Raw genomic sequence first — 22,426 nt, forward strand, 5'->3', positions numbered from 1 at the left:
ACTAACTCATTCTCACTCACATTTTATTTTAAAACTAATATATAAAAGTAGGACCCACATGTCACCAACCTTTTCAACTCACTTTCTATTACATTTCTTAAAACTCGTGCCAGGTCAAATAGTGACGAATTTTGGGGGACGGAGGGAGTAATATTTTAGCTTTAATGATTTAAAGGCAAATAGAGTAAATTGTACTCCCTCCGTCCCATAAAAGTTGAGTCGTATTCATTTTTAGTTCGTCTCAACAAAGTTGAGTCATTTCTTTTTTTAACAAAAGACAAAACATCTAATCACTTTTTTTTTATTCCATCATTTACTTTACTCTCTTATCTTTTCTACTTTTTTCATTTCTCCTATTTATTTAATATAAATTCTTAACCTCCGTGCCCAAAAGTTTTGTCTCAACTTTTATGGGACGGAGGGAGTATAGTATTTGGTATCCAAATGGGGAGAAGATTTGCGCTCAGAGGCGTCATCACTCGATAAGGAATAAGCAAACACTTATAGAGATTGGAGAGAATCTGTTGAAGAAGCCGGTTTCGAGGGTGGATGATAAGGATCTTGATTGTGTAGATCTATGTAATAACCCAAGAATTATGCCCAAAGTGTAGATCTAATAACAAAGCACAAAATAATAAAGATAGGGTGGATCTAGCCACAGAAACTAAATCCAAAATAGAGATCCATGGAAGATAAGAAATGAGAGAATGTGTATATGATGAGGAATAAGTTACAATCATAGGACCTTGACCAAAACAATGGAAACAACCCTAAGCAACTTTCATCAACTCTAATCACTCATAGGCTCCACTACTCAGTGAATACATCCCATTAATGCATACATATACTTGAATCAATCAGAAGAAAGAGACAAGCAACCTTCAGTGAAGGAATTTGGATACAATCCTCAAAGAGGAAACTCACTAAGGAGATAACTTTAATTCAATCAAAATCTTGAATGAAAAATGACATCAAAAGATATTTATACTAATGGTCCAAAATTCAAGAAAAAGGCCCACAAAATATAAGGGCTGCGTCATTTCACCCGGTCGGGTGAATTTCGTGGTGCAAAACACCCGGCTAGGTGTTCTTTCTGGAATCCGCAACATTTCACCCGGTCGGGTGGTTTTCAGGGTGAAAAACACCAGGCCGGGTGTTCCTTCTGGAGCTCCCTGCCTTTTCTACGCGGCTTAGGAAATCGGCCATAACTCTCTCCACCGGACTCCGATTGAGGCGTGCAAGGTACCCACACGAAGATCTTTCAAAGACGAAGACATTGGTGGAATTTTCAGAGGAATTGGACTTCATCGTGATAGGCTGATCACTGGTTGAATCCAGCTGTATGTAAAATCCTTGATGTACGGCTTCCATGATCGTATCAGTGGATTTGGAGATGGGCCGACCTGAGCTCGTTTGAGGAGAGGGCACTAAAGGAAACACTTTGGCTCGATCCTCCAAGTTGCTTGCCGATGAAAGGAAATTCCATCATTCCAATTGTGTTATTGTGTGATTTATATCAATCGTTTCTAGTCATCCATTAGAAACAAAATGTTAAACACATTTGGTGTTAGGTTTTGACTTTTGATATATAAAGTAAAGGATAATGGCAGAAGAGTAGAAGTTAGGAATAATATATGATAGGTGTTGCATTCTTCACACTTCAAATGAGCGTTACACCATTTCTATATTTGATGCATGGATCGGAAGAGTCCTGCAACATCTAGTTTTGACTCAGTCCTGCAACGAGTTGGAAACATGTCTCCCGTGTTTGTTTTTGCATTCCAAACCAGAGTTTCTATATATCGGGTTTGTTTCCCCGGCGGTTCGAGGCGGCAAGGAGTGATGGTGGCTGCTGTGGCTGATTCATGTTCGGCAGAGACGGGCGTTGATTTCTGGCTCCAAAGCCGTATCCGACTCCCGATGATGAGCTGTTTCTGGCGTTGATGGGTGGTGAAGCATCTTATTATTAACAATGTACATGTCTATTAGAGAAAACATATGGAGTACGTAACTTCTAATTAGGGAAAAAAATCAATCATATCTTCTAATTATCAATCTATTGATCTTGCGTGATATCTGTCGTGATTTAAAATTCTTTGATTTCTTTCCAACATGTACTAAGTACAATAGGAATATTGGTTTTACTTTATGTTATGGGGTATAGGGAAAATATAATTACTTCTAAATGTCTGATATTTTCTTATTTCGATGGACAAGTGGATCTCACATTTTACTAACTCACTGTATTCACAATTATTATAAAATTAATACGCCATCTGTCCCAATAGAAATGAAACGTTTTTCTTCTTAGATTATCCCAATAAAAATGAAACGTTTCTTAAAATGGAAACAACACTCTCTCTACTTTTTCTTCTCTATTAATTTACTCTCTCTTCATTAACTCACAAAACATCACTACATAAAATCCTGTGTCGGAAACCAAATATTGCATATTTATTGGGACGGAAGGAGTATATAAAAGAAGAGTTCACACATCACTAATATTTTACATCCACTTTTCTACACAAAATCAAACAAATTTGTAAAATTGCACTAGTCAAATTTGAACATCTATTGAGGACAGGATCGATTAGTGAAGAAATGGTTCTCCTCTCTTGGTTCAATATTTGGGGAGTACAATTTTAAAAGGCTTTAATTTTGTGGATTTTGCGTTAGTCGAACAAACTCGGATTCGGAAAGTGGAAACCATCAAAATCGAGTAGATAATACTAACATGTAATGTGAAAATTATTGCATTTTCTATATAAGAAAATTTTATTTAAAAAAGGCATACAGATTGCAACCTAGATAGAGATATAAAGTTCAAAAGACTTTAGAGATGGAATCAATTATATACTACTCCGTCCGTCCCACTTTAGGAGTCCCGGTTTATTACTTTTGGGTGTCCCACTATAGGAGTCCCGGTTGGAATATTCCATAATTGGTAATAGGCCCCACATTCCACTCACCTTTTTCCACTCACATTTTATTATAAAACTAATATAGAAAAGTAGGACCCACATTCCACTGTCTTTTTTCACCAACTTTCCTTTGTATTTCTTAAAACCCATGCCGAACTCAACCGAGACTCCTAAATTGGGACGGGGGGAGTACAATATAGCTAGAAATACTAGAAACTAAATTTGAAATCCAAAACCCAAATATGGCCGTGATGACATAAACTTGCAAATCTATATATGATATACTCCCCCCGTCCCATTAAATATGCAACATTTGTTTTTCGGCACGGTGCAGTGTTGTTTTGTTGAGTTAATGGAGAAGAAAGTAAAAAAAAAAAGAGAAGATAAAGTAGAGAGAGTATTGTTACCTTTTATAGAAACGTTTCATTTTTAATGAGACAGACCAAAAAGGAAAACGTTTCATTTCTAAGGGGGCAGAGGAAGTATATTGTAACACATGCATCGAATCACTAAAAATAGATTGGGAAAAAATTTATCCGCAAAGAATCACGAATATTTAGGTATGTAATCATCGATCGGTAGAGTGAAAAGATGATACACATACATTTATATGACCGTATGTATATACAGAATAGCTTACAACAATTATGATCACAAAAATTTACCAACATGGAGATGATGAAGTTTGTATTTGCATTAAATTATTTTGCAACTCTGCAATTGATCTTAGTATTTCCGGTGTCTAATGCTCAATCAAAAGGGAGAATGGCGACGGTGCTGAGCATAGATGGTGGCGGCATTAGAGGCATCATTCCGGGCACAATTCTGGGAAACCTCGAAGCCAAACTCCAGGTGATGATCAATAAGATATATGTTGTGTATTTTTCTTCTCATTGTTGATATTGTTGCAAGCATGATAATAAAAGGGACAGGAATTAGATGGCCCGGACGCAAGAATTGCTGATTATTTCGATGTGATTGCTGGAACGAGCACGGGCGGGTTGGTCGCCACCATGCTCACGACACCCGGTGCCAACAATCGCCCTCTCTATGCTGCCAAGGATATTGCCTCCTTCTACATACAAGAGTCCCCAAAAATCTTCCCGGAGAAAAAGTGAGGATAATACATCCGTCCTTTAAAAAAAATGACACGTTTTTTTATGCATGATTGATAAAGTAAGAGAGATAGAAAGAAAAAGTGATTTAAGTATTATTATTAGAGAATGAGTCACAACTTATTAGACTTAAAAAAGTTTCCTAAAAATAAAAAATGCATAATTTTAAAGGATGAACCAAAATGGAAATCATTACTAGCATTTTTAAAGGACGAAGGTAGTAGTACGTAAATCTCTAAATTCTACCATAAAAAAAGGTTATGCATGTGCATTAATCGAACCACATTTTGTGATTGAGATTGTGTTGAAACCCTTAGTCTTGTCTCACATCAATTTGATGATAATTATATACTGTCTATATTTTTGGATAACTATTCCCTTTTATAAGGACTTTTTAGAGTGTGAGTGGCTCATTTCTACATATTGGTTTCCCATATGGTGTGTATATCAGTCGAAACAATGTTGCGGCGTCATTTACGAAGTTGTTTGGAGGCCCAAAATATGACGGAAAGTATCTGAAATCTTTGGTTGAGGGAATATTAGGCAATCACACCATCAGCCAAACCCTAACTAATCTCGTCATTCCCTCATTTGATATCAAGCGTCTTCAGCCTGTTATCTTCTCCACCATAGATGTATGTAACATCTTTTTAATCATAAACTGCCTCTATTTTCCATCCAAAACTTAAAATGTTTTTACTTGGTAATGATAGGTGGATGGAAACCAAAATCTTCCAACCATAGTTCGACTGTCAGATGTGTGCCTCAGCACCTCGGCTGCTCCGACTTACTTACCACCGCACTATTTCGAGGCTAAAGACGCCAATGGAACGCTTCACACCTTTAATCTCATCGATGGAGGCGTAGCCGCCAATAACCCTGTGAGTGGCTAGGCCTAGTTTCTATTGCATTTATTTAAAATCATAACATAACATAACATATCATAACATAATGTATTGAATGGTTGGTGATGGGTTAGACCTTGACGGCATTAACACACATCTCGAAACAAATACTGCTGGGAAAAATGAAGGGGTTGGACATCGGACCAGCAGAGAGAAACAAGATGTTGGTTATGTCGTTGGGGGCGGGGGTAGCACAGAAGGAAGGAAAGTATAATGCTAAAGATGCGTCTAGTTGGGGGTCGCTCAGCTGGTTATTCAACAACGGAGCGACGCCCTTGATCGACATCTTCTCAGACGCTAGTGCAGATATGGTCGATTTTCATGTCTCCACCGTTTTCAAGTCATTTAGCAACTCCCAAAATTACCTGCGCATTCAGGAGGATAACTTGGCGGGAGATGCATCATCGGTTGATATTTCCACCACCAAGAATATGCAGACGCTAATGCAAGTTGGACAAGACCTGTTGAAGAAGACGGTTTCTAGTGTCGATTTGGAGACGGGCAGATCAGTTCCGGTGCAGGGCGGCCCCACCAATGAACAAGCCTTAGCGACCTTTGCAAAGATGCTTTCTGATGAAAGGAAGTTCCGACTAACTAAATGAACCATTCCTTCTAATATCTTATTTTTCTTTTTCAAGTATATAACTCAATAATTTCATGCATACACTTATATTTCATTTGTATAGTTAAGATAGGATCATCATCAAGTCAATGTAGGACAAGATTTAGAGATTTTAACATATACAAAGTTCTCTACATGCTCAAAAAAGATTTACACAATGCTAGCTAAAATTTCAACCTCATAACTGTCTATTTATCTATAGCTGTAGTTAACGTAACAATCTCAACCTTGATTCTAGTCTAACAATTTTCAAAGATCAATTTTTTGACAACTTAGTTTAACGCTTGTGGTAAATAGTTTTCTAATTCAACTCCCGCAAAATATTAACTGAAACAAATATCAGCTTATGCTGCAACCATACATATTTCAAATGGAAATACATATTAAAACGTTTATGATTACAAAGCTAAGTTCACGATGAGTGACGGGTCATTCAATCACTATTAGTCAGATGGAAGCATGCACTTAGATGCAAAAGCTTGATGGTGATAATGCAGAGCATCGAGTACGGTGATAGCAAAAAAGAAGGCGATATCAACGGCTTACTGATAGCCAAAAGTGAAGAAATGGAAAAAAGACATGGAAGATCTAAAATAGGCTTTAGAAGAAGCAATGCAGTCATGGGTAGATTCTCTGACCACTGGTCGATGAGCTCGGCAATATGCAGGAAGAGTTAAATGCTAGGAGAGACAGAGTTAGAACAGTAAATAGTGTTATGACTGAGTTTCAAGCTTAGCTGGGAACTGTGGATACATGCATGAAGTCAGCTAAGGATGCAGAGCAGAATATGCACATGCTGATCAATGAGAGAAAGAACAAGATATGCATATGATGCAGGAGGAAGAAACGGAAAAACTCAAAGCAAAGATAATTAGAAAACGAATGAGATTGCGACTGAAGAGGCGGACTCTTCAGATGATGGAACTCACAAGCAAAGAATCGCAAGCCTTTAGCACCTTAATAGCTCAAGCACTCCTCTACATTAGCAGCTCAGAGGTGGCGGATAAACTGATCCAGCTGAGTTAAGAAGAATACAGCTGGCGACGCAGCATCTATGGAGGAGGAACCTGCAGCAGAGACTTGGCATTCAGGAGCCTGCAAATCTTACATCCTCCCAACAGATTCCGCCAATGCAATAATAGAGGACAAATGACTTACAAGGAAACTTCCACGAACAACAGGCAGGAATTTTATAGAGCAAGAAATCCAATGAAACATAGACAGGATTATAAAGAAAGGCTGAAACCACCAACAGGAGTTATTATATGGAATCCACACCAGGAACCCCAAAAACTACCATAGCTTTCAAGTAAAGAAGGATTTAAAGTTTTTCAGGATAAAGACTTCCATTATACGAAGGTTAACGAAGTACTTTAAATGAACCACAACGTAAAGAATGGTGTAATCTCTCCTCTCTTCAAAAATATTCCTTTTCTTAGAAGTCTTTTTTGCTTCCATGATTATACTGCTATGTACCACAACTATGCCAAAATTTCAGTTCATAATGCAGTCTTGATTTCCACTCAAAGAAACAGCATCTACAGCATGACCAAGGAATTAAACTCATTCTTCAAGTCACCAATAACCTGCAATAGGTTTAAAACAGATGGCAAACATCTCTCAGTTATGATAACATACAGGATGGAAGAGAGCAAGAAAAATTAAACAAAAGAGCACACTTACAAGTGAAAATTCCCATTTACTGAAATATTTTCGAGAAAGCTTTTTTCTCTAGGTCAACTCTATCAGCAATCTGTGAATATCTTAACCATTAAACTTATTGAATAGATGTGATTACTTCATACAAGACTGGAATGTCACTTACCTTCTTCTTCGCAATAGCAAGCTCTTTCTTTATGCAACCTTAAAAAGGAAAAGGAAACTTATAGTTAATTGGAAGTAATCGCAATGGCACAAATGATTCACTATAAAAGCATTAAAGTTTTGTTGAATATTTGTTCTACGGTTAGCTAACCCCACAAAGGGAAACAAAAAAGACATAGAGCTGTGGAATACATATTTGGCAGCCATTACTTTATGGTTAAGAATATTTACACAAAAAATTACATTAGCATTTATGAAGTTTGTTGTGTTTTTTTTAAAGACAATGGATAATGGAAATGGTTTACAATTATTTCCTTGGCATGGTGACTTGAACCCCAGACCTATTGGCTGAGGGAAAGCATCTTATCCATTAAGTTGTTAAATACACAATTTGAATGCTAAAAGTTATCCAACAGTACTGAAAAGCAGAAAGTATTGTTCCACAAAAAGAGGATTTCCTTACCATCATTTGGTTCCAATTCTAATGCTTTTTGATAACTTTCAACAGCTGCATCAATGTTGTTCAGTGACATATATACCTGAAAGATAATTGAAAACAGCAATTTGATAGAGTGAAGGTTTGAGGAAAAGAAAATCACTGAATTAAAGGGAACGAAAATGCCCTAAACAAGGGCCACATAGTTGATAAATCACACACTGCACAAGTCCTATGCCGCAAATAATCTTTGGAAAACATAACCCTAAACTAGCGTGGAAACGCAATTAACAGTCCTAGTCCCACAGGTCCATGCAAAACCCTTAACCCCATAACCTAAAGCCTGCTTCCCCGTCCGAACAGCCTTGACCAAAAGGCTGAACTTCAGAAACTGACCTCTCATATCGACCAACTCCACCCAGGAACTATCAACTACCTAGAATCCTAACCACTATACTTACACCTAACACATACTGGTTCCATGCTTAAGGGAGGTTCCCATGCAAACTCAGCTTCCGCCCTGCCTACACTTAAGAGTGAAGAGGGAAGATATAGCAAGTGATGTGAAAAATTGTCCGTTGATGGTGAACGGAACATGTCCCTGAGGGGCTAGTCTACTTGAAATATTTGACGACGTCCGCTTAATTAGATGTTGTAGCAGAGTTATTAACAACGGAAAAGTTCACACACACACACATGGATCTATGTGTGGGTTGATGGAAATTAAATCAATATTGAAGTTTTTAAAGTAGGACTTTGAAGTTAATGGTACATTGCCTCTATTGCGTTATTGATGTTTTTTACCCTTTATGCAAAAATGCTTAGTAGTTGTGCTTGAGTGCGGTTTGCAAGGTGGACACATGTTGTGAGCCTACATGTCATCGTACTTAATTGTTCATACTGGGGGGGCATGCTATGTGGATACACATTTGTATGTCTATTTGTTTGCATGTGTATGTGTGTTCATTGTGTGTGTGTGTGTTCAGTGTGTGTGCATTCAGAGTGTGTGTGTTCAGTGTGTGTGTGTATGTGCAGAAGTTTTAAGGTTCTGCAGTAGTTTAGCTCCCCTCAAACTAGGTATATGAATAATTGTTCATTGTGATTTTTAGAATTGTCTTTGTGAATTTTGATGTAAGAACTTGGATCAATTAGTGAATTGTAATGTATGAACTTGGATTTGGATGATTGATCTCTGTGGTTGAATGTTGTGTAATTTGTGTTTGACTGTTCTTTGTGGGTTCATTATGCATCATATATTATCCACATGATTAAGAGTTTAGCACTAGACAGATTTTTAAAGGGTTATCGGTTAACCAACAGCTTGGTTCATCATTAACTAGACACATATTTTAAACGATTATTCGGTTAACCGAATAGTCGGATCACAGGTTTGGTCCACTGGTTTAGTTACGGTTCTTCAAGAGGGCTGCTATTCGGATAGGTTAACTGAATGATTCGGTCCAAAATTCTATGCACCTCGAATACACATTCAGCCCCTCTTAGCACAGTCAGTATCATAATTATGCATCAATGGGACATAAAAGACTTGATTCATTGGTGGCAACTTCAGAAGATGTGGACATGAAAAATGGTGGCACATTTAAAATTACAACAACGAGAATAATTATTCAACATGTAAGCTGCTAAATTTAACTATATACTACAAGAATGCACTTTGTGTACTACCACTATACATACTCATTACTCATTTTGATGGTGTAAAACCTTGTATTTTTTAGTTCAGAAATAGGAGCACAGATAGCTAGTACTTTCACAGATAATCAACAAGACGACCAACCTGGCCTTGACGGTAAAAAGCTTTTGCATAGTCTTTTGTTTCACGAATTGCGTATTCTACATCTAGCAATGCCCCATCAAGATCACCTAACTTCATCTTACACATCTGAAGCATGACAAGGGAAACATGAATAACAACGCGGTAATAAATGACTCGGATCAATCTAAATAAACTAATGCTCCAAGATTGTTATGTATGACATATACCTTTAAAGGAAAACAGTGGAGAAACTTAATAATTTATAAAATGGAGCCAACCTTTGATGTAATAAAACTAATATAACAGAAAAGTGTGAGCATTTTTTTCCGTTTAGTGGGCTGGGGAGGACTGGTGTTGGAGCATGAGTATTGTACTTAGTCCATGTAAATAATATAGTTACTGTTAACAGATGACAGGGTTGTATCTATTCGGTCTGGGATCCATCAGTTAGGTAAACGGTTTTGCAAAGAATCTGATAAACACACAGTAAGCCAAAAACCTTACAGAGCTGTTTGTAAGTATTTGCGACTTTATCTTCCTTAGTTGTTCACTCTGCTCTGTACAGACATGCAATAAGATACTATAAGAATGTTAATATTACACCATTTTCAAGCATTGCCTACTTTTAAGATTAGTATAGATAATAAGAGTAACATAACCTTGATCAAGATCTGGCATCTCCCAGCACAAATCCTGATATTTGATGGCCTTACGATACTTTCTTATAGCCATCTTGTAGTTTTTTTTCTGCATAATGCAAAGAGTGTATCATCAGAAATGTCAGTAAAAAATGGATTAGCATACATTCTAGGTAATCTGCTCTAACCCTAAAACTGGTTAGAAGAGCACAACAAGACATTCGAGCAAAGCTTCAAGAAGCCCATGTATAAGAATTTAGTTGTGTAATAAAATAAGATACCTTATAATGCTCATTCCCAATGACTTTGATAGATTCTATTGCAGAAAGTACCCATGAGTAACTGTCAGGTTTAGCATCAAGGTCCATCGGTGAATCAGGGTATAAATCACCATCTTTAAAGAAATCAATTGTCCCATCATCCTCTCCCTCTGGAATTTCTCCACAGTCGATAATCACAACATCAGCAGTTGAGCAGTAATCATCCGCTACTGCTTGATACTCTACTGCACGTAGCACTCCAAATCCTTTTATCAACTTACCGAAGACAACACACTTCCCATCTAGATGTGGGGCCTGGGTTGTTAGAATTGAAAATTGTGACCCATTGGTATTTGGACCATTATTGGCCATTGATAGCATCCCTTTCCTTGTGTGTTTTAGCTCAAAATTTTCATCATCAAACGTCGCTCCGTAAATGGATTCACCAACCGAGCCATTTTCGTCAGAAATTGCACCCCCTTGCACCATAAAACCTCTGATAATACTACTGAAGCGTGAACCCTGTATCAGACGCATTGCTCAGGTTGTGAAGCATGAAGGGAACAAAAGTCCATTGGAAATTTTGAACTTCGATTTCTTCTTATACATTTATCAGAATACTGGAGGAACCATTATTCAATCTTATAACCATGACTAGAAAGACCAACTAAATGTGGCAAAATCACAAAATGATTTGCTAAAAGACATAGAGATCACTTTTATACTTAGGTTTTCAACTGTTCCACCCATCAACACAAATAAAATAACACACTGAAAGCTTTAATTCGTAGGTAGAATGTTGAAGATATATCGAATATACAAAATGCAATATGATTAAAGTGTATAATGTCGAACATACAAATTGAGATTAGATAATGTATTTCAGTAGATATGGTCAACACCTTACGACAAATCAGTCCAACAATTTCAGAAGAAAACAAAACTACACCAGAAAATCAAACAAACGAGTAAGCCAAACAATAAACCCTCACAAAACTGAAATCCGAAAAGGTAGCCATCAAAGTTGATGCCGCACAAATAAAAGGAAACACAAAATGAAGGCAGTGAAAATGTATTTAAAATTGTGGCTTATTAAGTGAGAAAACCTTGTAGTGGAGAGGAACGCCGGTGACGGAGGCAAGGCCTCTCTCTCCAGTGCAGAGAGCTCTGAAATTCTCGGCGGTTATTGGCACGACGTCCTTGTACAACTCGACCACCATTCTGCCCTCCAGTTCGCCGGCGATGCTGATATCCAAGAAGCAGCGTGGATTCACCATCTCCGAAAGAGATTTAGCGCGTGGGAATGGTCGATTTGAAAATGAAATTGAGATGTGCAATGGAATGGAGCATGGGCTGGGCGTGGGAGTAACCGTCTTGCATATACATATACATATACATATAGAGACAGCTATGCGAATGAATATGCTGCGTGCAGCAATAAATGCATAGCTATAAAACCAAATTTGTATTTTCAACTCTGCTTCAAATAAAATCCGTAGTAATTTGGCAAAGAGCAGAGATTCTCTTTTCGGAAAACTTACTCATTAATGCACACCCAATACAATATTAGTATTAAATGATCTTGCACCCGGGTTTCTCTTTTTTCATTTTTATTGTTTTTAGATTCAAAACCCAACTTCATTCAAAAAAAATTACTCCCTTCCTCTGCTCCACTGAAATAATTTTTTTTGAAATGATATAAATTTTAATAAATTAATAAAATAAGAGAAATATACTAAATAAAAAAAGTGTGTTAGTGAAAAAATGAGTCTCATCCCATTAGAGAAATTATAAAAAGAAAAATTTATATTTTTAAAAGACAGATCAAAATTTAAAAAAAAAATTATTTTTTGGGGACAGAGATAGTACATTTTATTTACTCTCTGTCCCATAATAAAAATCATATTTTATTATTTTTTATTTGTCCCACAACAAGAATCTTATTTCATTTTACCATAAATGGTAAGTACGTCCTACATGTCACCAACTTATTTCACTCACATTTTATTATAAAAAAACTACTCCCTCCGTCTCACTTTAGGAGTCACATTTGAGTTCAACACGAGTTTAAAGAAATGTAAAAGAAAGTTGGTGAATGCGGGTTTTATACCATTTATGAAATATTTTAATCGGGACATCTAAAGTGAGACATCCAAAATGGTAAATCGGGACTGCTAAAATGAGACAAAGGGAGTAATATATTAACAAGACCCACATTCAATTAACTTATTCAACTCATTTTTCTTCATATTCTTAAAATTTATGCCCAAATCAAATACTCCCTCCGTCCCACCACAAGTGATCAACTTTCCATTTTGAGTTATCTCACCACAAGTGATCAATTTCCTATTTTATCTAAAAACAATACTTCAACCATTTCTTACTTCTTCATCTCCCTTACTTTATTTTCTCTTTCTTACTTTATTCCCTTTTTTATCTCTCTTACTTTTTTTATCTCTCAAACTTTATTCTTTCCACTTGAACTTAACATATATCATTTTTTTAATTCTCGTGTCCAAAAGAAATCCATCACTTGTAATAAAACGGAGGGAGTAATACTTGTATTGTGGAACGACAGGAATATCTATCTATTTATTTGAAGTGGCGTTTCGATATTTTTTTTATTTGTTCTATAATACTAATAGACACTCTATTTATTGTGGTACATTTCATTAAAATAATAGTTTGTTTTTTTTAGTATCTTTATTATCTTTGTTTAGTTCCATTTATAATCTTCTAATTTTTATTTCGTACAAGTGTGTATTATTATATTATAAACTATAAACGAAAAATTCATTAAAGTTCGAATATATTAAAAATCGGTAGAATGAAAAAAGTTTAAAACTAGTAGGTTTTGCAATAAATTACAAGTAGAATTATATTTTGCAGAAAATTATTTGTAAAGCTCATGACTAATAATGAGCTTTATCAAATGCGCACAGTAATAATAGGGCATACGACTCCAGAGCTCTTATTAAGTTTGCTTATTCCTTTTATTAATTTTTTTTTCTTTTGACCTAGGTAGTAGAACCAATTCGTAGGTCTCCTGAATTTTAGCCTAGCGCACTAGCTCAACTTTTCCGTAGGGCCTAATTGTCCAATAAAGCTCTCTGTACGGACCCATAAAAATTACTCTGTCCCTCAATAATTATTCACTTTGATTTCGGTACGTATTTTAAATAATATATAAAAAAATGAATTGAAAAAGTTAATGAAATGAGTTAATGGAATATGGGAATAGTATTATTACACGCTTTGTTCATTAATAAACTTTCTACTTTATATCATTTTTATCCGTCTACTAATAAACTCTCTATTTGCTTTTGTACGGTAATGGATCTCCCACTTCACTAACCCTATCTCATTCACATTTTATTATAAAAACTAATATATAAAATTAGGACTCAACTGCTATTGTATTGGTGGACGGAGGGAGTATTTGTTTTTATTTCATTCGTATCATAAAAAACACTAGTCTTTATCCATTTATGAAAAATTGTTCTCTCTAATAAAGTGGCCGGTTCATTCTCTATAAGAAATACTTCAATTACTTTTTTTTATGTATATCTCATATTTTACCAATTATGTATTAGAAGTCGTACTATCTATATTTTTTTTAGACCGAGGGAGTAATATTTTAAATAAGACATAATTAATACAAGTAACTTTAGTCCTTCCTTTATTTAGATAATCTCCAATCTATATCTATCTATACATGTATAAAAGTGCATTAATTTAAATTTAAAAGTGCATTAATTTAAATGAAATCATGTTTTGAAACCGACGAAATCATGTTTTGAAATGATTTCATGTTTTGAAACCGATGGTTTTTAATCTTATTCACAGAGCTTTTAAAAGTGCATTAATTTAAATTTAAATTTGATTTTAATAATTAAAATACATAAATTTTGGTCTATAAATACCAACATCCATGCTTGTGAGAATACAGTCTACATAATTGGAATTTATTTGTAAAAGAAGAAAGAAATGGGAGAGAGAGCTACTTCTCTTTTACGCTTACCTTAACTCGTCAGATCTATGTAGGAGTTGAGAACACAAATTTGAAGCAAAGACCTACTTGCAATTTTAACAAGTCAGATCATTTGCATCTAGGGCGCGATCTTTGGAGAGACGAAAGATAAGAAGTTGTAAATGATGAGTGAGTAAGTGAGTGAGACTGATAAAGAAGATGTTGAGGTCGACAACGAGCTCTCATTTGGTAGTTTCTTATCCACTTTTACATTGACTATCTAATTCAATTATTGATTTTCTTCCACAAGACAAATATTTTTCAATATGAAATTCACATTCTTTATGATCTACAGTCTAGCAATATTGCATAGGTCATCAAAGTAATATAATATAACTCCCCCCCGTCCCCAAGAGTATGAACATTCCAATTTTGGAAGTTATCTTCTCTCTAATGAAGTGAGACTCATTCTCCATTAACAATACTTACAAAACTTTCTCTATCTATCACTCTCTTACTTTACCAATAATGCATTAAAACTCGTGTCAAACCCAAAGTTCATACTCTCTGGGGATGGAGGGAGTAGTTTATATACAATGTCAAAATAATAAGTCGCGCATAGCACGGGGATTAATACTAGTAGTAATCTAAAATTCAAAATCGAATAGGCAAATAACTCCAGCATTACTCCGAAACCCATTCCATTTTGAATTTTTGAGTAAAATATTCTCATTTTTTGGTTTGCATTAATACAAACCCAAATAAATTTTTTATATTTTGTGAATTAAAAAAGTAACTGGATAGATAATATTTTGAAGATTAGTACAAATGGTTGGAATAAAATCACTATTATATGTGATATTTACACTAAAATAAGTTTGAATTTAGTATGTATGGTTAGAAATGCTCCTATAATCCTACTCTAAATTCCCTTATGCTCCATCTGTTTGCTAATAATTGTCTCATATTTTATTTTTTATCTGCCCAAAATAATTGTCTAATTTATAGATATTTCTTAAAATCGAGTTGAATCAAAGTAAATCACATACGGATTGAGTAATATTTTTGAGGGTCACGTAAATGTCATATAGTACCTTTTTTAAAAAATTTAACACCTATTAGTTATAAGAGTGAACTACGAAAATGGTCTTTGGACTATGGGTTTATCTCGTCCATAGTCCTTAGACTTTAAAAATATCACCAGTAGTCCCTGGACTAAGGATTTATCTCGAAATTGGTCCTTTTGGCTTTTTTTGGTACGAAAATACCCTTTGATATTATTTTGGGGGGTTTGGGCAATTTGGTCTTTTTACACTTTTAACATTTTAAATCTGATATTATTTTAATTATGTACTAACTTTGATATTATTTCAAAATTATCATTCTTCTTCCATTTTGTTATCCTTCACTGGATTTGTTTTTTTTATTTCAATATTAGATTTAATTTTACAAAATTTTAAATTTTAATTTTTAAATATCAATAAACTTTTTAATTATAAAAATTATTAAATAGCAAAAATTAATAGTTATAATCAATATTTGATAGTGTATAGTACTATGTAATCAATAAGGTATAACAACGCCTTAGTTTTAATCAATATTTAAATAGCTTTAATCATAAATAGATTATATAACACAATTTATTCTGAAATAAATATGCATCTAATGTAAGACTAATATAATTTTCGTTTATTAATTTGAAAACAATCAAAATTTACTAGAAAATTTCAACAAAAATACTCCTATATAAAATTTTAAGTAGGATCAAATTTTTAGTTAACTTCATAATATTTAATCACAAGCAATTATAACAACCGAACGAAGGCTAAATAGAATAACTCTTATTTTCCCATCATGATTAATATTATTTTTCTGTACTTCTTCAATTCAATTAAATATTATATTAAATAACAAAAATTAATAGTTTTAATCAATATTTATAGTGTCCATGAATTAATAGTTTTCATTAAAAAAATTTATTGATATTTAAAAATCTAAATATTAAATTTAATTTTATAAAATTAAATCTAATATTGAAATAAAAAAAATAAATTCAGTGAAGGATAACAAAATGGAAGAAGAATGATAATTTTGAAATAATATCAAAGTTAGTACATAACTAAAATAATATCAGATTTAAAATATTAAAAGTGTAAAAGACCAAATTGCCCAAACCCCCCAAAATAATATCAAAGGGTATTTTCGTACCAAAAAAGCCAAAAGGACCAATTTCGAAATAAACCCTTGGTCCAGGGACTACTGGCGATATTTTTAAAGTCCAGGGACTATGGGCGAGATAAACCCATAATCCAGGGACCATTTTTGTAGTTCACTCTAGTTATAATAACATCCCCTTAAATTTCTCTTTTTCTTGTTATTTTTCATATGTCGCATTTCTTATTCTTTTTATTCTTATTAATTATGTATATAGAATGGAAGTTTTGGAGAACGTTATAAGATTTTCATTATGAAATTTTTAATTGAATTAGAAAAATAATTAAAAAAATGATTTATTTGTGTTATAGTTACACATATAGAGAGAGTTTTCGACAAAATAATAAAATTTTCATTATGGAATTTTTAATAAAATTAGAAAAATAAAAAGATTTGATTTATGTGTGGTATAATTAGGATAATTAAAAAGTTTTCTTTATTTTTGTACTAATAATTAGGGGAAGTGGAAGTAAAAAATGTATATTTGATGACAAATTGAATGGGAAAGTGGAACTGAAAATGTTTTAAAGATAAATCGACAGAGGTTTTATTATTCATCCCATCAAATATCTTGTGAGATCACAAAGCCTCAGATCGTTTTCTATTTGTCTGACCCTTTCGTGGTGACCGCCGCATGTGTTGCGGCGGGCCGCCACTTGTTCGCTGGAGGAATCTGACATCGTGCGGCGACCGTCGGACAGGCCGCGGCAGACCACCACCTGAGCACAGTTCCCAGCGCGAATTTTTTTGAATTTTCGCCCCATCGAGCCTCTGCGCGAAATTTTTCAAAGTATGTTTTCTTTTTGGTCATTCACTCACGTCCCGACCAACTCTACAAACTTATTTCACACTTTTTGGTAAATAAGTTTGGGGGATGAAGTGGTGGACCGTGAGCCTAGGTTTTTGTTTTAGGGTTTTTAGTTTGTTTTTTGTTTTTGCTTTTAAAAATCACGTAGGTGAAATTTGTTTTCTAAAATTTTTCTTGAATCCATGTCATGAACTTAACATGAAGAACTTATAAACACACATGCTTAGGGACACACTTTAGACTGTGTTGCCGATGATATTACATTCCATCCATGTTTAAGTATGGCTTGACATTTTGATTTGATGGTTTGGTTAAAAGGTGCATAATTAGTGAATTGCTCGTTCGCCTTAAATCATGCTTATACCTTGTGAGATTTGAGCCATATATTTCTTTCTTGTGTGATTTATCTGTATTCATGTATATGTTTCTAGAACTTGCTCCTAGTCTGCCTAATTTTACATAGTGTTTAAGTTGATTTAGGAGGATGATTGGTCATCTTTTCTTTGCTACTTTTATACCTAAAATTTTCAACCCTCTCAAAATTTACAATTTTTTTCCCCTTTGGAGCCAATTTTGAGCCTTTAAGCCTTTGGAAGCCAAATAAATAGGACAATTTCTTGGGTTAGTATAGCTTTTATTATCTTTTTGTAAAGGAATAGGAGAGATAAGGAGGGAAGTATTAAAAATAGTGTGCTTAAATATAGAAAAAGTACAAGTTGTGAAATAATGAAAAATTCAAAGTATGTGCTTGATCTTAGAAAAGATGCTTATAAAAAAGAAAATAAAAAGAAAAAAGTGAGAAAGGTTGTGAAAAGAAAAAGAAAATCAAAGGTTTGGAAAGTGAGTTGAAGGAGAAAAATAAAGTGTTAAAAGTGTATTGGGTTTAGAAAAGTGGAGTCAGTTTAACTCTACTTGGGATATCTTTTTGTTTGAGTCACTTTTTAGCCAAATATTCCTCACCTACCAAAGAGTCTACATTACAACCAAAGATAAAGACCTTTCGGACTTTTGATGCTTAATCACATCTAGTAGAGGAGGGATTAGACTTTGAGCAAGCCTATGGTAAACTTTGCATGATGCATGATTTGAATGCTTATACACATTACCTTTATACACTTTGAGAATGAGAGAACACTTCCCATCTTTGAAAGTTTGCCACATGTGAGTGCTTGAATTCAAGGTGTTCCACGAGGTAGTAATGAAAGTTCACTAATAAGTCTTGCTTGATTTGATTGCGTTAATTCATGCTTAATCTATTCTTTCATCTTTTGAGGCAATTACGACGTCTAGTCCTTGTGCATTCTGTGCGTCTATTCTTGTGTCTTTATTGTTTTGTTCAAGGACAAATAAAAATGTAAGTTTGGGGGAGTTGATACGCTCGGATTTTGCACTGTTTTAAGGCCATTTGGTCCGTTTTTTATGACAAAGTCACTCTACATGTCCTTTAATTGCATATTTTATACATTTTGGTATTTTGACGTGTTTTGTGAGAAACGTGCATATTTGAGCCGAAAAAGGGAGTCAAAACGCAAAGTCAAAAAATCTGGAACTCAGACGGCGACCGACAGCGCCCGGCGGCCAATGAAGTGTAGCGGCCCGCCTCGGAAATTCAAGCTTAAAAAGGAGTCTTGTCCGGCGACCGCCGGAGGATGTGCAGTGGCCCGCCGTGAAAAGCGGCAAATCCGATTTAACCTAGATTTGGCCCAAGATTTACCATATTTTGAAGATCTTTTCCTTCTATGATGAGGAATGACTTTCCCCTATAAATAGGACCTCAAGCTTCATCAAATCAGAACTTCTTTTTGCAGCATAAATTCTCAGAGATTAAAAGCTATAGTACGTCATTGTGCAAGGAGTTGAAGAAGGATTCAAGAACATCAAGAATGACAAGAATTCAACCTACGGGTTTTATTTGCTCTAGTTTTATGTTCCAATTGTTTTCCCTTCAATCTATGTGTTTAGCTTATTCCATTATGTGTAACTAAACTCATAGGATTCTAGGGATGTGTTAGTAACGATTTTGGTTATACAATTCAGTTTTTCTATTTAATATCCGTTTTGTTTTTACTTTGTTTCTTCCCTAAGTTAATCTTGACCCTCACGTCTAAGTGACACATTCTGTGATTGATCAAACATAATTTGTTTCATAACTGTGAGAGAGTTCTAGCGAATTAGGTCCACTTAGTAGACGCTACAGTTAACTTCCTTTAAAACGACACTGTTAATTGAGAGTGAGGACTTTTCAAGGGTCTTAGATTCTTTTCGGAGTTACATGTTAGGATTGACAACCCTAATATTGTATTCAACGTTTGCATCGCATGAGCATAAGCTAGGTGACTCGTCCTATTAAAGTAATAAATGTGTTAGGGTATTGTAGTTTGGAATTTGTATAACCATAACTGTGAACGCACATCCCTGGAATTCCCCTTATCTCTATCGTTTACTCTGTGTTTTATCTGCATTAAGTTGTTATTTGCTTTCAATTGTTTTCAGTTTTCAAAAGTTTCCAAAATCTTTCGGTTCTCCAGATAGTAATTGAGTTCTAGTAGGAGATAATCACTTTGTGTTTGTTTTCCCCGTGTTCGATATCCGGTACTGACCTTTGGCTATACTATTTCTATTTTGTATACTTGCAGGTATTAATAGTGCTAAAAAATAGTGCATCAGAGTGTCGCATGCTTGTTCCCTTTTCCATCAACAAGATTTGTATATTAGTCCCACTCTCCACTACACTATTACTCAATATATGGTAAGTTTGGGGTCAAACCCACAAGAAACGGTAACTTGGACGTGAGAAAATTTACACACTAGAGTAGTTGGCCATGAAACCATGCTTCACTTTTTGGAGTTGGAACTCTAACTACCGTCGTTACCTAATATATTTAAACTAGTGGGAACTTGGACATTAGATAAACAGCTGGCTTAAACTACACAAATTAGACAACCACTAAAGAAAGGTGAAGGTACTAACTCATACAATTTATGTAAGATGAGCAAATAGATAAACACATGCATAAATTGATAAGGACAGAAATAGACACTACTTAGACAAGCAAAGTGAGATGGACAGATAATTCAGAGAAAATAGAACTAAATGTGCATGCAACTTAAGCATAGAAAGAAAATAAAAGATCACGTTATGCAGATTATATATCCTACGTATGGGACTGTACCTTGGAAATCGAAATTGTATTATCAGATTAAGAGCGAGAGAGAAAGATAGAAGGTAATGTGCAAGGATAAACTACCTAATCCTACGTATCTACATGATGCACAGAATGTTCAACACTTAAACCCATACATAGCAAGTATCGGTGAGTAAAAGAGTTGGCCATTAGCTTCATACTGAAATGATTAAAAAGCATGTAGATGATTGTATCTATGTACCCTAAACTAGGCTTACACGCTAACCCTACATGGACACCTTGAAATCGCATAAATTAAGCAAACAAAAATAAACACTATTTTTTATTGAAATCGACAACAAAGACGAATGTATTCTTCGATCCTTAAGCTACAGAGCTTAAAGAAATAAAGATGGAGAACTCAAAATTGAGAGCACTAAACTGCCCAACTACTCGAATGCAACATGACAAGAACATGAAGAGGCTTAATGAGTCAACCTGGAAGGACTAATTTCCCTTGCCGTTTATTGATCAATGTTTGAAAGATTGGCAAAATGGAAATTTCTCTCTTTTCTAGATGGGTACAATGGATATTTCCAAATACTCGTTAACCCTGTCGATCAAGAGAAGACAATTTTTACATGTCCTTTCGACAATTACACATATAGGCGCATGCCTTTCGGATTCTACAATACTCCAGGGACATTTTAGCGATGTATGATGAGTATATTCTCAGACTTAATTGAGAAATGCATCGAGATCTTCATGGACATTTCACTGCCTATGGGGATTCATTTGAGAAGAGTCTGCATGATTTAGTATTGGTGCTCGCAAGTTGCGAGAAGAAAAATCTGATCCTTAACTATGAGAAATGTCACTTCATGGTCAGTGAAAGAATTGTGCTAGGGCACATTGTATTTGGAAAAGGGATTGAAGTCGATAGGGCCAAGGTTGAGGTCATTACCAATTGGTAATGACCTCAACCTTGGCCCTATCGACTTGCAAGTTACCCTACCCAACAAATCATAAGGAAGTACGAGGATTCTTGGGCATGCAAGATTTTACAGACGACTCATCAAGGACATCAAAAATTGCCCAACCTATGACACACTTTCTGAAAAACGACATGGAGTTTGATTTCAATACATATTCCAAGAACGTCTTCCAAACATTGAAGGACAAACAGATAGTTGCACCGGTGATCAAGGCACCTGATTGGAGCAAGCCATTTGAAATCATGTGCGTTGCTAGTGATCTGATGTGAATCCACGAGTTCACACATCATTAGATCAACCCCATCAAGGACATCCATTGACCAATGACGAGGGGAATGACAAAGAAGATGCAAGAAAATTTAAGCACATTCATCCATGGAATAAGCTCCTCTGAAGAAAGTGCTCGAGTGGGGGACGACCAGAAGCTAAAAAGAGTGCTCAAGGCCTCGTGAAGGAGAGAACGGAAGCGACGCCCGTCTGGGCGTTTCTCTTGGAGTCATCCGCTCTTCACAGCGCGACTTTCGTATAATGGCCATAACTCTTTCATCCGGACTCCGATTGGGGCATTTAAGATACTCACGTGAAGCCCTTTTGAAGACGAAGACAATGTAATTGGGGGATTCCAGAGAGTTTTCCCGAATGGGTGTTTCTGAAGAAGGGAAAATGCCCGACCGAGCATTTTGTGCAACTTGCATTTTTGAACTCTTTTTTGATCTTTAATTAAACACTTTTAACTCAAAATACCCACGTCTAGGCTATTTGTCATGGCGTTTGAACTCATTTGTAACAAACAAAGTCTCAACATTGAGCATCATT

General features: G+C 35.1%; 2 protein-coding genes across 3 annotated transcripts; one reads left to right on the forward strand and one right to left on the reverse strand.

The window, feature by feature from the left end:
- The first annotated feature begins 3,524 nt into the window (after window positions 1-3,524).
- Window positions 3,525-5,721, forward strand: LOC125186688 (patatin-like protein 3). Its single transcript, XM_089066133.1, has 5 exons — window positions 3,525-3,773; window positions 3,854-4,035; window positions 4,488-4,671; window positions 4,750-4,917; window positions 5,016-5,721. Exons 1-5 carry the CDS (start codon window positions 3,591-3,593, stop codon window positions 5,541-5,543), a joined length of 1,245 nt encoding a protein of 414 aa, XP_088922259.1. The 5' UTR covers window positions 3,525-3,590; the 3' UTR covers window positions 5,544-5,721.
- Window positions 5,722-5,940: 219 nt separating this feature from the next.
- On the reverse strand, window positions 5,941-12,023 carry LOC125201616 (peptidyl-prolyl cis-trans isomerase CYP40-like). Of its 2 annotated transcripts, XR_016135036.1 has the most exons (10): window positions 11,605-12,023; window positions 10,520-11,020; window positions 10,260-10,347; window positions 10,105-10,157; window positions 9,622-9,726; window positions 7,851-7,926; window positions 7,389-7,426; window positions 7,247-7,316; window positions 6,722-7,149; window positions 5,941-6,630 (listed from the first exon to the last, which is right to left on the reverse strand). XR_016135036.1 is itself a non-coding variant. In XM_048099799.2 (9 exons), the coding sequence occupies exons 1-8, from the start codon at window positions 11,773-11,775 to the stop codon at window positions 7,263-7,265; spliced, it is 1,086 nt and encodes a 361-aa protein (XP_047955756.1). In that variant the 5' UTR covers window positions 11,776-12,023; the 3' UTR covers window positions 5,941-7,149; window positions 7,247-7,262. The 2 variants fall into 2 exon arrangements, 1 of the variants encoding a protein (XP_047955756.1); XM_048099799.2 differs by having other exon boundaries at window positions 5,941-7,149.
- Window positions 12,024-22,426: the final 10,403 nt, after the last annotated feature.

The sequence above is a fragment of the Salvia hispanica genome, chromosome 2 (genome assembly GCF_029641045.1).
Source record: "Salvia hispanica isolate PSC_SH4W2 chromosome 2, Shi_PSC_v1, whole genome shotgun sequence".
NCBI lineage: Eukaryota > Viridiplantae > Streptophyta > Magnoliopsida > Lamiales > Lamiaceae > Salvia > Salvia hispanica.